The sequence below is a fragment of the Sciurus vulgaris genome (assembly GCF_902686455.1).
Source record: "Sciurus vulgaris genome assembly, chromosome: 8".
NCBI classification, from domain to species: domain Eukaryota; kingdom Metazoa; phylum Chordata; class Mammalia; order Rodentia; family Sciuridae; genus Sciurus; species Sciurus vulgaris.
The window spans coordinates 24,185,125-24,198,680 of NC_136468.1; the positions used below are offsets into that span (position 1 = coordinate 24,185,125).

General features: G+C 39.3%; 1 protein-coding gene across 3 annotated transcripts in view; it reads right to left on the bottom strand.

Annotated features, from left to right (window-relative positions):
* Positions 1-2,914: 2,914 nt before the first annotated feature.
* KLHDC10 (kelch domain containing 10) overlaps positions 2,915-13,556 on the bottom strand; it is a 61,286-nt gene continuing 50,644 nt past the window's right edge. For all 3 annotated transcript variants that reach the window (XM_079149809.1, XM_079149808.1, XM_079149807.1), the window contains 5 exons: positions 12,537-12,621; positions 11,301-11,367; positions 10,752-10,799; positions 8,614-8,753; positions 2,915-7,816 (listed from right to left, as the gene is read on the bottom strand). In XM_079149809.1, the coding sequence (XP_079005935.1) occupies positions 7,607-7,816; positions 8,614-8,753; positions 10,752-10,799; positions 11,301-11,367; positions 12,537-12,621 (550 nt within the window). In that variant the 3' untranslated portion in view covers positions 2,915-7,606. The remainder of the gene's footprint in view (positions 7,817-8,613; positions 8,754-10,751; positions 10,800-11,300; positions 11,368-12,536; positions 12,622-13,556) is intronic.

A 13,556-nucleotide genomic window follows, 5' to 3' on the forward strand; every position in this document is an offset into this window, starting at 1 on the left:
ACAGGCTTTTGCTGAGGTGCTGGGGCTGGCCTCCAACTTGTGATTCTCCTGCCTCAGCCTCCCGAGTCACTGGAATTACAGGCTTGTGCCATGGTGCCCCTAATTATTTATTTTTAAAAGCCCCTTCCCTCTCCCTAACCTCCAGGACTGGCTGTTAAGTCAAAGATTCTCAAATGCCAGCCAAGCTGAATCTGAATAATGAGAAACTAATACTCTTTGAATCACCCAATCTGAAATAGTCTTACTTAGAAGAAACCCCCATTCATAAGACTGTATAGAGCTAATTTTTCTTTCTTTCTTTTCTTTTCATTTCTTTATTTCTCTCTCTCTTTTTTGAAGTACCAGGGACTTAACCCAGTGACATCTTCCACTAATTACACCCCTAGCCCTTTTTTTAAAAATTAAAAAAAATTTGAGACCGCATCTCACTAAGTTTGCTAGCTGGCCTCAAACTTGCAATCCTCCTGCCTCAGCCTCCCCAAGTCACTGGGATTATAGGCTTGTGCCACCATGTCCTGCTCATTGCTTCAAATTGAGACATTCTAGGTATCACCTTCTGCTGTGGAGTGGAGGATTCAACTCCTTTATGTCACCACCTCCCCTCCTCATCCTCGTATGTTTAGTTCCTTTATTGGTTAATTTTCTACTTTATAGTAAATATTTCACTTTCATCAGCTACCAAGAGCAATAGGTGAATAATCATATAATGTGTACACAGCTACTCATTTAAGTCACACAAAAATGTCAAGAGATAGGATATTATTATTAGCTCCATTGTAGAAGGAAACTAAGGCCATTTCAGTGGTTCTCCAAGAAGGGGAAGAGAGAAACAAGTGGTCAGTCTATCATCTTGCTACTGAGTCTGACAGGACAAGGGCTGGTAATGTTCATTCTTGGCACTAGAGTTCCATGCTAGACAATTATGACAGTAACAAGGTAACAAGGGTCTCATCTCACCCAGCACTAGCCAGGCAGCTCAGCTGTGGGACAGTGTCTTAAGCCAGATGAATCGAAACCAACTGAGTGTGTTTAAACAACACATCTACTAAACTGAACCTTTGGGATTCGGGCCCAGGAATCTGTAATTTTAACAACCACGCATCACAGTTTGGAAACAGCGGGTCACGTTGGGCCTGGCAGCTGGCCTTGTCCTACTTCCTACTCCATCTGTAGCACTCATTCTCAGAGCCCACACCTCAGGAGTGGGGATCCAGACTGTGGCACTCACTAAGGAACTGCCTGGCTGGTGCAGTAGGCCTCCAAGCGTCACAGTGGGACCAGCTATCCTGGTATCAAATCAAGGTGCAGAAGTAACTCTAGTCCAGGTCTCATGTTGTGCATAGACCTTTGGTCAAGCATCCTAATGGCAGAATATTTAATCTGAAAGGGATCTGGGAGATTATCTAGCCAACCTTCTCTTAGACCAATGAGTAAACCAAGGCCCAAAGAAAAATGAATTGCATACAAAACAGGACTGTTATGAACTGGGCCAAGAGCAGAGCCCTGGCCTCCCAATCCCTGGGTCATCTCTTTCTAGAACTGCCCTAATAAGTGGCCATATGTGGTTATTTACATTTAAATAAATTAAAATCATATTTGAAATTCAGTTTCTCAGCCACAATAGCCACAGATGGCTAGTGGGCTCCACCCTAGTGGACAGTGCAGATACTGAACATTTCCTTCATTACAGAAAGTACTATTGGTCTGGAACCTAGCTAGGCCTTTCATCTGAAGGTAGTACGGAAACTGGGTGGTTTTGCCAATGACCTCTCCCCTCAAGCAACAACTGAGGAAGATTAGCTGCAGGTGAATGTGTTCAATCATGATAGCTAACAGCATTCTGACAAACAAGAACCATAAATATAACTGGAAGAGAAAAAAACCACCCAACTAAGCCACTGAAACTCCTTCCCCTGGGCCAAGATAGGGCTAGATGACCATCTAAGAACCCAGTCAGAAGCAAACAAGAGTTCATTTCAAAGCTCTGACTGCTTGAAATTCTAAAGATATAGTGGGGCTCACTTTTTATTTCTGTTAGGTCTGAGGGGAGTATACTTTTGAAGAGGTAAGAGAAAAAAAAAAGACTACTCATGATACATGTCAAATATTAACTGTAAGGAGGGTGAATGGGTAGAAATTGTTTTTCTTTTTCCTTGTAGATTTACATTGTAATATTTAAGTTTATTTGTCTTTGGAAGGTATGTTAGATCCATATTTTAGCCAATGGAAACACTGAAAAGTAAGAAGTACATGTGCAAGTCCAGAAGGGAGACCTTAAAAGTGACCAGACTTGGAATGTCCTCCCCTACTCTGCAGTTAGCAGATTTGGGGAGACATATTGCTGGGAGAAGGGTTAGAGGGTGAAGTGTCACAAAGCAGAAGTTTTAGAGATGGAAGAATCTGGAAGACTAAGGTCAGAAGTAGGAACTATGGTTTCATCCCCCAAAAACCCCCTGCACAGGCCTTTCCTCCTATGGTGGCTTTTCCCTTGGATTGTAAAGTCCTATGGCTCTGTATATACAGATTCATATTTTCCTTTCAAATTCCCTGTAGCTTCTCCAACCCTTCAGAAAACTCTAGATGCACCTACACAAACTTGCCCAGTAGTTGTTTGGGAAATATAGGATAGGGCAGCAAAAGGGAGTAGGGCCTGCCTGGCAGCTGTTCCCTTGCTGAGGGCCTGTGGAGGGACCAGCTTTCTACTGCGGGAACTACTGCATGTCCAGGAATTCCAGATGATAAACAGAAGGACCCCCCAGGGGGCGGATGACTCTCAGATATTACAGAAAAAGGCTGACCTACAGGGAGATGGTAAAGGTGGTGATAGAAATGGGGGGGACTGGTGCTTATGTCAAACAGGTGAGTCCATATATGTACGACGACTGTCAGACAATCAAGGTGGCCTTGAAACAAATAGATTTGGATAAGATTTATTGATCAGATTGTTTTAGAAAACCAACAGCAAAACACTGACAAGGTACATAAATACAGATTGGACATTTCAGGGTAAATTCACTATATTTCCCACTTGATTGTAGGAAACCAGGGAAGGTGGAAAAGCTGTCCTGGTCATATGGCATGCACACCAGACTGCAAAAGGACTTCCACACTATTTAACAGGACTGTGGCAAAAGCATTAAAGTAAGGCAAGCATTGTGTGTGGCCTAAGCATAACCTGCAAGGAAGAGCTCAGCCTAGGCTCACCCCTCAGAGACAGTTTCAGAAACAGGCTTTCCTTTCTTGCCTGGGTTCTTCCAGGGACTTGTCCCTGGCAGGTATCTTTACCGGGAGATGCCTGTGCTCTCCCTGCACAGACTATACCAGGAGGTGGCTTTAGAGAGAGTCAAGTGTGTTTCCTGATACTTCCTTTGTACTCTATATGTGTAACTAGTAAAAGAGCAATTACTACCACTTGGTGAAACTGGCTTTTTTCCTCTGAAAACTGTCTCTGACTCACCCTGTACACTGACTAAGCAGGGCCTTTAAAAAACTTCTCAAAAATTAAAAATTAAAAATTGAAAACATGAAAATTACACCAAAAAGATGGTACCACTTTTGAAGCACAACTCAGAACTTCTGTTTATAACACCAGACAAGGGAAGAGGTCACTTTCCACCAAATTTCACGACGTTAGAAGGGAAATGTCATTGCTGGGTATAATCTGGTGGTAACATATGGAGGTTCCAGAACTCTACTGAGCCTACTGCAGGCCCTGCCAATGCTCCTAGAGTTCCAAGGTATTTGAAGAACCAGAGCAATTTAAACTAACGGTGACCAGTTTTTGAAACTTATGGTCATAAGACCATAAACCCTCTTCTACCCTGGAGCTCAATGCCAGAAAAATGGGACAAGATTAAAAAAAAAAGAAAAATGGCTTTTTGTGCTACATCAGAATGCTGGCTGATAAACAAGTTGTAACCTGTGCTACTTTCTAAACATCTGTAAGACCACATAAAAATAAACTGGTTTTATAGGATATAAAGACCAACATAGCTGGAAAGGATAGTCCAACCTTTCCTAAATGCCAGGCAATCAGGCCATATAACTGGAGAAGGAATCTCCAAAGGAAAACAAAAACGAACAAAAAAGCAAGGACTTGTCAAGGGTCAAATGTGTTCAAATGATGGGATTTCCTGTGTCATACACAGCTTTTTCCTTCCCACAGGTGCCGAGTTCTTTGGTAGTTTAAGAGAGACAGCCTAGAACTCAGGGCAGGAGATCATGCTGAAGAGCGACAGCTAAGCTCAGGACTGCACCTGCGGCTCTCCTCTGTTTCAGCAGTTGTCAGACTGACCCAGGGGAGCTAATCAGGCTGCTCTGCGTTCACTGCTTGCCAGCCCCTCTGGGAGTCTTCCTTTTCCTTTTCTAACTACTCATTCCATTGAAAAGGAGGTGCTCGTGGCACAGGGACAGGGAGGGAGAAGAAATACAATGAACCGACTGTTTGATAGAAAAGTTAAAACACTGATTATTATCTATGGATTTCAATTATCTGTGCTTTACTCTTGCTACTGTGGGTAACCAAAGGTCACTGTCAATATACCTTTTGCTTAGAAATGTTAATATGTTTATTATTATACTTTTAAATCTAGTTATGTAATGGACAGGAATAGTATAGAGCAAATTTTTACATCATGGTCATTAGGACCCTGAAAAAGGAAGAATCTGTCAATGGAAAGGGTTTCATTTGGCCCCTGAAGAACAGTTAACATTTCATTCTAACCTTTATCAGTCTGTCATTTCTCCAGGGTGTGGAAAATACTTTATTAAATGAAGAAAGCATACTTTTCATCATTTAATAAGGTATTACATTCCCAGATAAATTATGTATACATGGGAGAACTATTAGTGCCAAATATTAGGTTTTGATTCTCCATGTAGGAAACACCTTTCCAGTGACTTCCTTGTTCCTGGGCAAGACATGCAAATGTAGTAGAGTGTACAGAGGTGACCGGGGGGAAAAAATTCTCAACTCTAACAAACCCAGGGAACAATATGTCTCTATGACCTGGAGTAAGAAAATATGGACTTGAAAATCCAGCTTTACCAAGATTTAGCTCAAGCCAGCTGATCACATCAAAAATTCTAGGCATAATTTTACTCTAAAGCAATGAGCTGGCTTTCCCAAGACAGATACAAAAAAGTAGTGTAGCTGCTTTATAGTCACATCCTCTATATAATCTGTATATATCCATATGTGTTTCTATATATTGCACTTCAACTTCCAGGACTGTCAGAAGCTGACTGGGAATGCCTCAAAGAGGCAGAGGAGCATCAGGCATCACCTTTCCCACATCAAGTAATGGCAGCGGGAATTCTAAGTGCTGGTTATAGGTATACTAAAATGCCTGGTGACCCTTATATAAAAGTCCAGTCATCTACATTTAAATCATCATACACACAGTCTCATTTGGCATTCAGAACTTGTGCATGTGAATAGCACTCAGAGCTGGTCATACTACATAATTTTCACTAGTGTTATGTTGAAAGAAGACACTGTAGACCGAGGATGTGCTCTTTCAAGAAAATGTCACACACAAGGTCTTCAATGTCAGGCCTCCAAAATCTACCTCAAAGAAGACTGTCCTCAGAAGGCTTTAAAAGGATGCTGGCAAGTGTGGATTGACTCAGATGCCCTCTCTCTCCAGCTTTCTGGTGCAGCAAAGCCAGAGACCTGCTAATGTTCCAAGGACCAGGGAAATCTAAGCATAGAGGCTAAGTATTCTATCTTTGGTCCCCGTATAAATCAATGGCAAAATTTCTTCTGCCACCCTAGACAGCATGACTTGGTTAGTTTCGGATGTAATCCCACCAAATGCCCAGAGGCAAGTTGAAGTCATGCAGCAAAGTTCTGGAGAGAGCTCCTCTGAGGAGCAAGCCTCACTGATTGGGAATGGCAAGAGGTGGGGGTAGGGGACCCCGAGAGGAACTGTTCCTTTTCCTGCTTCTCCCTCAATCCTCACATGGATGGGACATAATAAGGCCTAGAAGTTAGGAGTCCAAGTCTAGAGTCCACAGTTTTCTCTTTCCCAGAACTGAACACTAGATGGTAACTTTTTAGCCATAAGTCAAAGGTGATTTTTAAATCCACACATAAGCTAAAGAGATCCCTTCTGGGGTAAAAGGGAGGAAAAAAAAAAAAAGAATCACTTTAAAAGCTAGGTGAAAAAGAGGCACTTAAAGAAAAATGTGTCCCAGATCTCCCACATGAATCTCCTCTGTGAGGGGACTGTGGGAGGGTCAGCACTGTGCCTTCTTGCGTGCCCTCAGCACCTTGAGTACACCTGTGCACATCCAAATGCTCATGGCAAGTGACTGCTCAACCTCTCTAGCAGCCTGATGGCAAAACAAGTGAAAACTCAAGTCATTTTTCTTTCTAAAATTAACAAAGCAAGTCAGAACTAAAATTTCACACACAAAAAAGCAAATGATACTCAGTTTCATTCCTTCCTTGTGCTAATGTTTAAATGATACTTGGGTTTCAGGAAGGATGACCTGTGGCTTTTCCCTCAAGACCATTTATCCAATTATTACAATTTCAGCACCATGCACATTAAAGCAGACAGAAAAGGAGGCATCAAGCTTCGGGGAAAATTGAGGACCAACTGCCTAAGAAAATGGCAGGTACATGGTCCAGAGATTAGAAAAGAAGCAAGTTTTGAAAAGGAAATGGCCAGTGTGACAGTCAAAGGCCATCATTCCGAGCAGAATCCAAGTTATCAAATCTGATGGCATTCTCTGCCTGCTCTCCTGTCCTGTGGCATTTACCCCACACATTACTTCCCATGAAGAAGTCAGAGAGATAAGCACAGGAGAATTTCAAAACTGCCCAGAAAGAACTTGGACAACTTTAGATTTCTCAGTTTAAAATATTCCTGGTGCCATAATTTCTAAGAGCAACAACAAAGACCATGACTCACACATAAGTCTCCTGGACAAACCAACTCCAACAACTGCTGGCACCATAGGATGAGAAAAGATATCACTAACCAGGAGTTGCTGAGCTGCTTAACTTTCCTCCAAAGTCAAAGGTTAAGCTTAGGTGTCCATGCAGCAAGAGGCCAACCACTGCTGCCATGCAATCCAACTACTCAGACACACCTTGAAAATACCAAGTTAAACATCCTGGTTTAAGAATAACCTTCAAGATTCTCAAGGTAGTTTTCTCAATCTATCCCCCAAACTACTTTTTGTTGCTGTTGCTACATTTTTATTTTTGTTTTTATTGGTGATGTTTTAATCTGTAGAGCATTGGTTGACGTGGTCATTGTGCTCAGAATTCCTTTTAAAAAACTTATCTTATCTTGATCAATAACATTATTAAAGTACTTTCAGACTTTCCCTCAACTCCATCAAAAAAGAGAAAGTATGTGAGTATGTGGGTGCATATTGGGGCAGGAGGAAGAGAAGCAAAGAAGAAAGCACATGGAAAAGTGAGATGTCCATAAACTTAAAAACCAATTTACAGAAAGGCATCTGATGTATTTTCTGAATAAGGCCTTGATCAGGGTAACCAATTCTCTTTGTAGCACATCCTACACTGCCCATAAATAAAGGAGTCTCTTTAAATTAACATTTCCAGCATCAATGAACAGTCCAGATATCCTCATTTCAAGCGCTCGATGAGTCCCTGTGTTAGTCCAAGGTGCAGAAGCTGTGTTCGGGAGAGGTTTGCTAGGTTGGGGAAGGCCGCGAGCAGCTTCTCCCATGCCAGTTCCAGCAGGCTAGGTACCACCAGCCAGATCTTAAACAATGACCCAGTCCGTTTGTTTTCGTGGATGTTCACCACTCCTCCATGAATGTACATGCAACCAGCCTATGAACAAATGGCAGTCAAAAGAGGACACATTCAAATGGAAGAGAAATAGATACCAATGCTGAAGACTCAGCAAGAAAAAAAATAACAAAACAAGTAAACCATAGCAGATTGAATCCAGATGATATGATATGAAATAGAATTTCTCAGGCTGGGCATGTAGCTCTATGGTAGAGCATTTGCCTAGCATGTAAGAGGCCCTGGGTTTGATCCCCAGGGTCTAAGGAGAAAAAAAAAAAAAAAAAAAAAAAAAGAAATGGAAAGAATTTCTCATTAATCCCAGCATATGCAGAAATTAGGCGGTTTAAAAAATGAATGGGTTACTAAGAGAAAAATTACAGGTGTGTGTATGTGCGTGTGTGTGTTTTACTTCAACAATAAACAACTTTACTGTCCATTAACTAACATTAAATTTTGACTAATATTAAGTACTCAAAGTGCTATATGTTGGGAGTTCAAAAATGAAAATAAAGGTCTTTGCAGTAATATCTTCAATAACATGGTGTCAGAGGATAAAGTTATTTTATCCTCCCAGGGAACACCTTTGATACCTCTGTCAGGGCCTAAAACGCCACATGTAGTGTTTCTTTTACATTTATGTTGTTTATTTAAACTTGGATATGTTGGTACTTTCCTCCCCTTTTCTCTGAGGAAGGGTTAGCATCAAAAGGAAGTTTTAAAAACCCATTCTTAATCCAAGGTTTGCCAATATCAGAATCTTTTTTTCTAAAAGATTTTCTAAAAGATTTCCTTATCATCTTCAACTACGTAAGGAAGATACAAAAATAAAAACTTACCGGTGTAACAGCTGCACAGTGAAAATAAACTGGTTCTGGCATGGTAGCAGGAAGCTTCACCCATTGAAAAGTTTGCAGATTCAACTTCCAGATATCTCCCAGGATCACTTCTCCATTATAGCCCCCACAAATAAATACATCTATCAAAAAAGAGAAGGCCAAGATCACACAAAGGAAAAGAGCCAAAGCTACAGCATGATTTATAATAGATCACAGGCTGGCTGACAGTTAAGTGGATTGCACCAGAAGAGAGACGATTTCAGCTGTGTGGTCTGTCATGCGCTGGTTTGGCTGGTTTGTCCTTCAACAGAATTGAGACACTGTTGGGATCTTCACTGGGGCTAAAGCTTCTTAGGAGGTTTCATGTCAGGCCTTTCAAATTCAAATACCTCCAGGCAAGGGGGTCCAGGGGAAATAAACGATAGGAAATCTCAGGAAAATAAACAGTAGTGCTCATGCTTTAAAAGAGAGCCAGCTATGAAGCTCGAGCATATCAGCGACATGTGGAGGGATTCAGGTGAGTAACTGCCAGGTCTTCCATTTTTTCAAGAGAAGTAGAAAATCTGGATTTTTTTTTTAAATGAACCATTTTAAGTATTGGCCACTAATTCAAAAAAATTTTAAAATGCATGTAGGAGTCAAACAAAACACATCTGCAGACCACCAGCTGCAAGTTCTTCTTTTATATAATGCCCTGGAAAGAACATATATTTATTTGTCCATAGAGACTAATATCCTCCATGTGGATCTCCCTTTCTCATACTGGGGATTAATGCAGGGGCGATTTACCACTGAGCCCTATCCCTAGTCCTTTTTATTTTTTGAGATGGGGTCTCACAAAGTTGTTGTGGGTGTCTCTAAGTTGCTGAGCCTGGCCTGGAACTTGCAATCTTCTTCACTCAGCCTCTGTAATCACTGGGATTAAGGTGAGCGCTGCGGTGCCCAGTTTCCATGTGGACATTTAACCTGAGAAGCACTCACTGCAATGTGCAGCTTGGGGACACAAAAGAAATTCTTCTAGGCTTTCTTTAGTTGAAAGAAGATATTCTGACACTCCATTTGATCTGTACAGCTCTTTGTCAGGAACACAATTTTCCCAAAAGAAAACATGGAATTTTATTTTTGTTTTGTAAAATCAGTTAGTTCGAACTAATCAGTCAACTTGTAATAAAAGTTATGTGAACATTCTGACTAAATGCCCAGAACTAAGGCTGAATTCCATTTGTATGGTGCTTGGCTTCAAAGAATCAAATGAATAAATATCTTATTTCAGGTTTAAATCAAGTTTAAGTCAATAATTAATTAAACTACAAAATACATCACAAACTTTTTTGGTTAGGATTCAGGGAAAACGTTTAAGTATAGCTCCATTCTCAGAGAGGCAAAGCTGAACAATGCTAGTATCTGTAAATCCTATTCAAAAAGCACAGATAATAAAAAGCCCCTCTGTACTAGAGATGGTAGAATAATCCTGGTTAAATCTGAACGAGGCTGCTGAAAAGATATAGTCCATGGAGCTCATGTATACACACCTGCAGGGCAGGAAGGGAAAGCACTTGAGGAGGTATATCAAAGAATAAAATAAACCGTAAATGAAAAGACAGGAAGTACCTAAAGAAGAGTCATTATCACACTCAGATAAAGAAGCTGCTACTGCTTTTTGAAGCCATACAATGCCTTTGTTGTCATATGGCCAAAGAATGAACTGAGTTCTATTTGACATTAGTCAGAGAACAGGCTAAACTTTATGAAATAATACTCTGAAGGAGTTACTATCATTTTAATACAATGTCCACTGAGGTCTCCACTGTATACACAATCACCATTATTTGTGTTACAAACCTTAAAATAGACATCTATTGAGGTCGGGTGCTAAAAGACTAGGTACAAAATAAAAGCTTATTTATTGCCAGTTTTTGAGTTCTCTGATAACTGAAGGAATCCAGACACTAGTTTACAATATAACAAACAATTGCTAAGAGGCGTAACTCTCCAGTTTTCCCTTTCAGTTTAAACTATCAGAAATAGATTCTTCCCAAAGTTATGAACCTATTTTGAGAAATTATCATTAGGAAATAAGTTATTCTCAGTAGATACAATTACAGAAATGGAATCAAAATGTTACTTAGAATCCTTACCATTTTTTATTTGAACGCAACTGTGACATCTTCGAGCTGCTGGAAAACCTGCCAAACACATGTAAAAACAGAAATTCCATTACATCCAGAAAGACAAGGAATGACGTTGATGTGACATGGTGAAAGACGGATTGTAAGTAACTCAAAACGATTCCTTTGTTGCATTAAGCAAACATTGACTAGTCCTCCCAACCTTCCTTATTTTAAAAGCATCAGAACTTATCTCATTACAGAAGCACAATGCTAAGGTACCAGGGGAACAAAGTGGGGTGCAGGGGTTACTAGTGGCTTTTCCTAGCCCTTTTACCCATGAAGATACAGGGAGATCTTGATTTCTCTTCCCACCTATGTTTCCCGCTTCTGCCACAGAATTCAATAACCCCTGTTGAAATTCTCCTTGCTCATTTGCTAAGGAAGAATAACTGTGTTAAGGAAGAAGTGATTTCTAATACCAGTTCAACAGATGTAACTCAAGAAAATTATCTGCCCCCAAAAAACAAGTAAAAGTATAAAATACATTTGTTAAATGAATCAATATTTTTCATTTACCTATTTTTTCATGGGGTTTTGTTGCAATTTCCTCCCATGCATTGGTTTCAAGGTTGTAAGCGTGGATCTTGGGGTGAGGGGAAGAACATATACACAGATAAATAACTAATTTTAATTAGCCTGAAAATGAATCTTTAAAAAAAAATTGACATTATTTTTTAGAGGAGTTTTAGAAAAACTGAGTACAAGGAACAGGTAATTTCCCATATAGAAAACTGAATTTTTAACATCAGCCTGGGCAAACATTCTTGGTTGGAAAAAACCCTTCTTTTCCTTTGCTTTTCTTTAATCTTTCCTTTTTTTTTTTTTCCCCCTGTAGTACTGAAGATTAAACCCAGGGTACTTTACCACTGAGCTACACTCCCACCACCTTTTATTTTTTATTTTGAGATAGGGTCTTGCTAAATTGCGCAGGGTAGCCTTGAACTTGGGATCCTCCTGACTCAGTTTTCCTAGTAACTGGGATTACTGGCGTGTGCCACTACACCCAGCTTCTGATCTTTCCATATTAAATTAGATAGGGCAGTTGAAAATTAAGCACATCTATGCTACCAATTTTTTAAATTTACGAAAAGAGAATGAAAAGTAGAAGTGCACGTAATACTTGATTTTCTTCTGTGTGCTCTCTGCTCTTAACTTCCACATTTGCTACAGTGAACCTGCATCATTTTAAAGCAAGCACTGGTAAGGAAATATAGGAATACAGCTTTGACAAAACTTGAAAAGTTCATTAATGTTTCAAAGCGTACCAGGAACTCTATTGCCCAATCAAGACTTCCCTTGGGATATGTAACCATGACATTTTAGAAATGCCACAGGGATGGGTGAATAAAAGCGCTTCAAAACTCAGCTTTCTAAAATTAGTCACGTGCATCCCTAAAAATGCCTATTCTTCTTAGCACTGATGATGACAGGGATATGACATTCTGAGAATCCTGATTCTGATTCTAATTTGTTGTCCCATTCAAGCTACTATACTTCCCTTCTAGTCACCTTCCTCATCATGAGGGGATAATTTTCATAATATACTTTCAGTATGTGACCAATGCAATTGTCAGTCTATTAGGGGCAGAGTTCAGCCTATATTATAAAAAGCATCTACTGCAAAGCAGGTATTGATAAGGAAGGGGCTCTAAAATAAAATACCTAAAGTATAGAATTATTTTGCTTAGTAAGATACATGCCTCTGCCTATCTTTTACCTATCCCTTTTTTTTTCTTTTTTTAAAAAATGTACCTTGTTCAAGGAATAAGCTGTCCAGGAAGTACCACCTCCCAAGATGTAAATCCTCTGCCCATCATGAGCAATTTCATGTCTGTATCTGAAAAGGTACCAAAAAATTTACAATTAAGTGAAAAATGATCAACCTAAGGTTTAACTATAATATTTTTATTGCATCATTATTTATAATAAAAATTATTGGAAATAACCTAAGTGTTTAAACATAGTGAGAATTGATTAAATGATTTACAGAATACACAGAAATGAGTTAATTTACAATCAATAAGAATGTACGCACTGCAGATGATTAATATATTGAGAACCTCTTTTCGTGATATTAACTAAAAAACAAAGCAGTTACACCAAAGTAGAAAGGCCATAATCTCATTAAAAAATGCAGATATACAAATATACACAGAAAATGACTATAAGGATATAATCTAAAATGTTAATCCTAGTTATCTCTGAGTTTAGATGTTATTTTTTTCATTTTGCTTATTTGTATTTTCTATCCCCTTTTTATGATAACTTTGCATAAGGGGGAAATCATTACAGTTTTCTTTTTGCAGTGCTGGGGATTGAACTCAGGGTCTTATATATGCTAGGCAAGCACTCTACCACTATAGGTCTTTAAAGTTTGAGACCTATGTTTTCGATCTTTTTATAGAGCTTTAAAAAGTGATCTACCTTGGGCTAGGATTGTGGCACAGTGGTGGAGCGTTTGCTTAGCATGCATGAGGCACTGGGTTTGATCCTCAGCATCTCATACAAAACTAAACAAAATAAAGTAAAAAAAAAAAAAAAAAAAAAAAAGCTGAAATTCTTTAAAAAAAAAAAAGTGATCTACCTATATTTAATTAGACTGTGAATTTTCAAATTATAGCACTTATTTGGTAGAAAACTATGCTATATAGAACTGGACTTTTATCCAGGCAGTCTAGCTAAAAGCTGAAATAATTTATAATATGTCCATGAAATGATTCAAAGAAGGCAACCATGTAAAAATACTTTGAAATCTCTTTTCTTCTTTCCCTA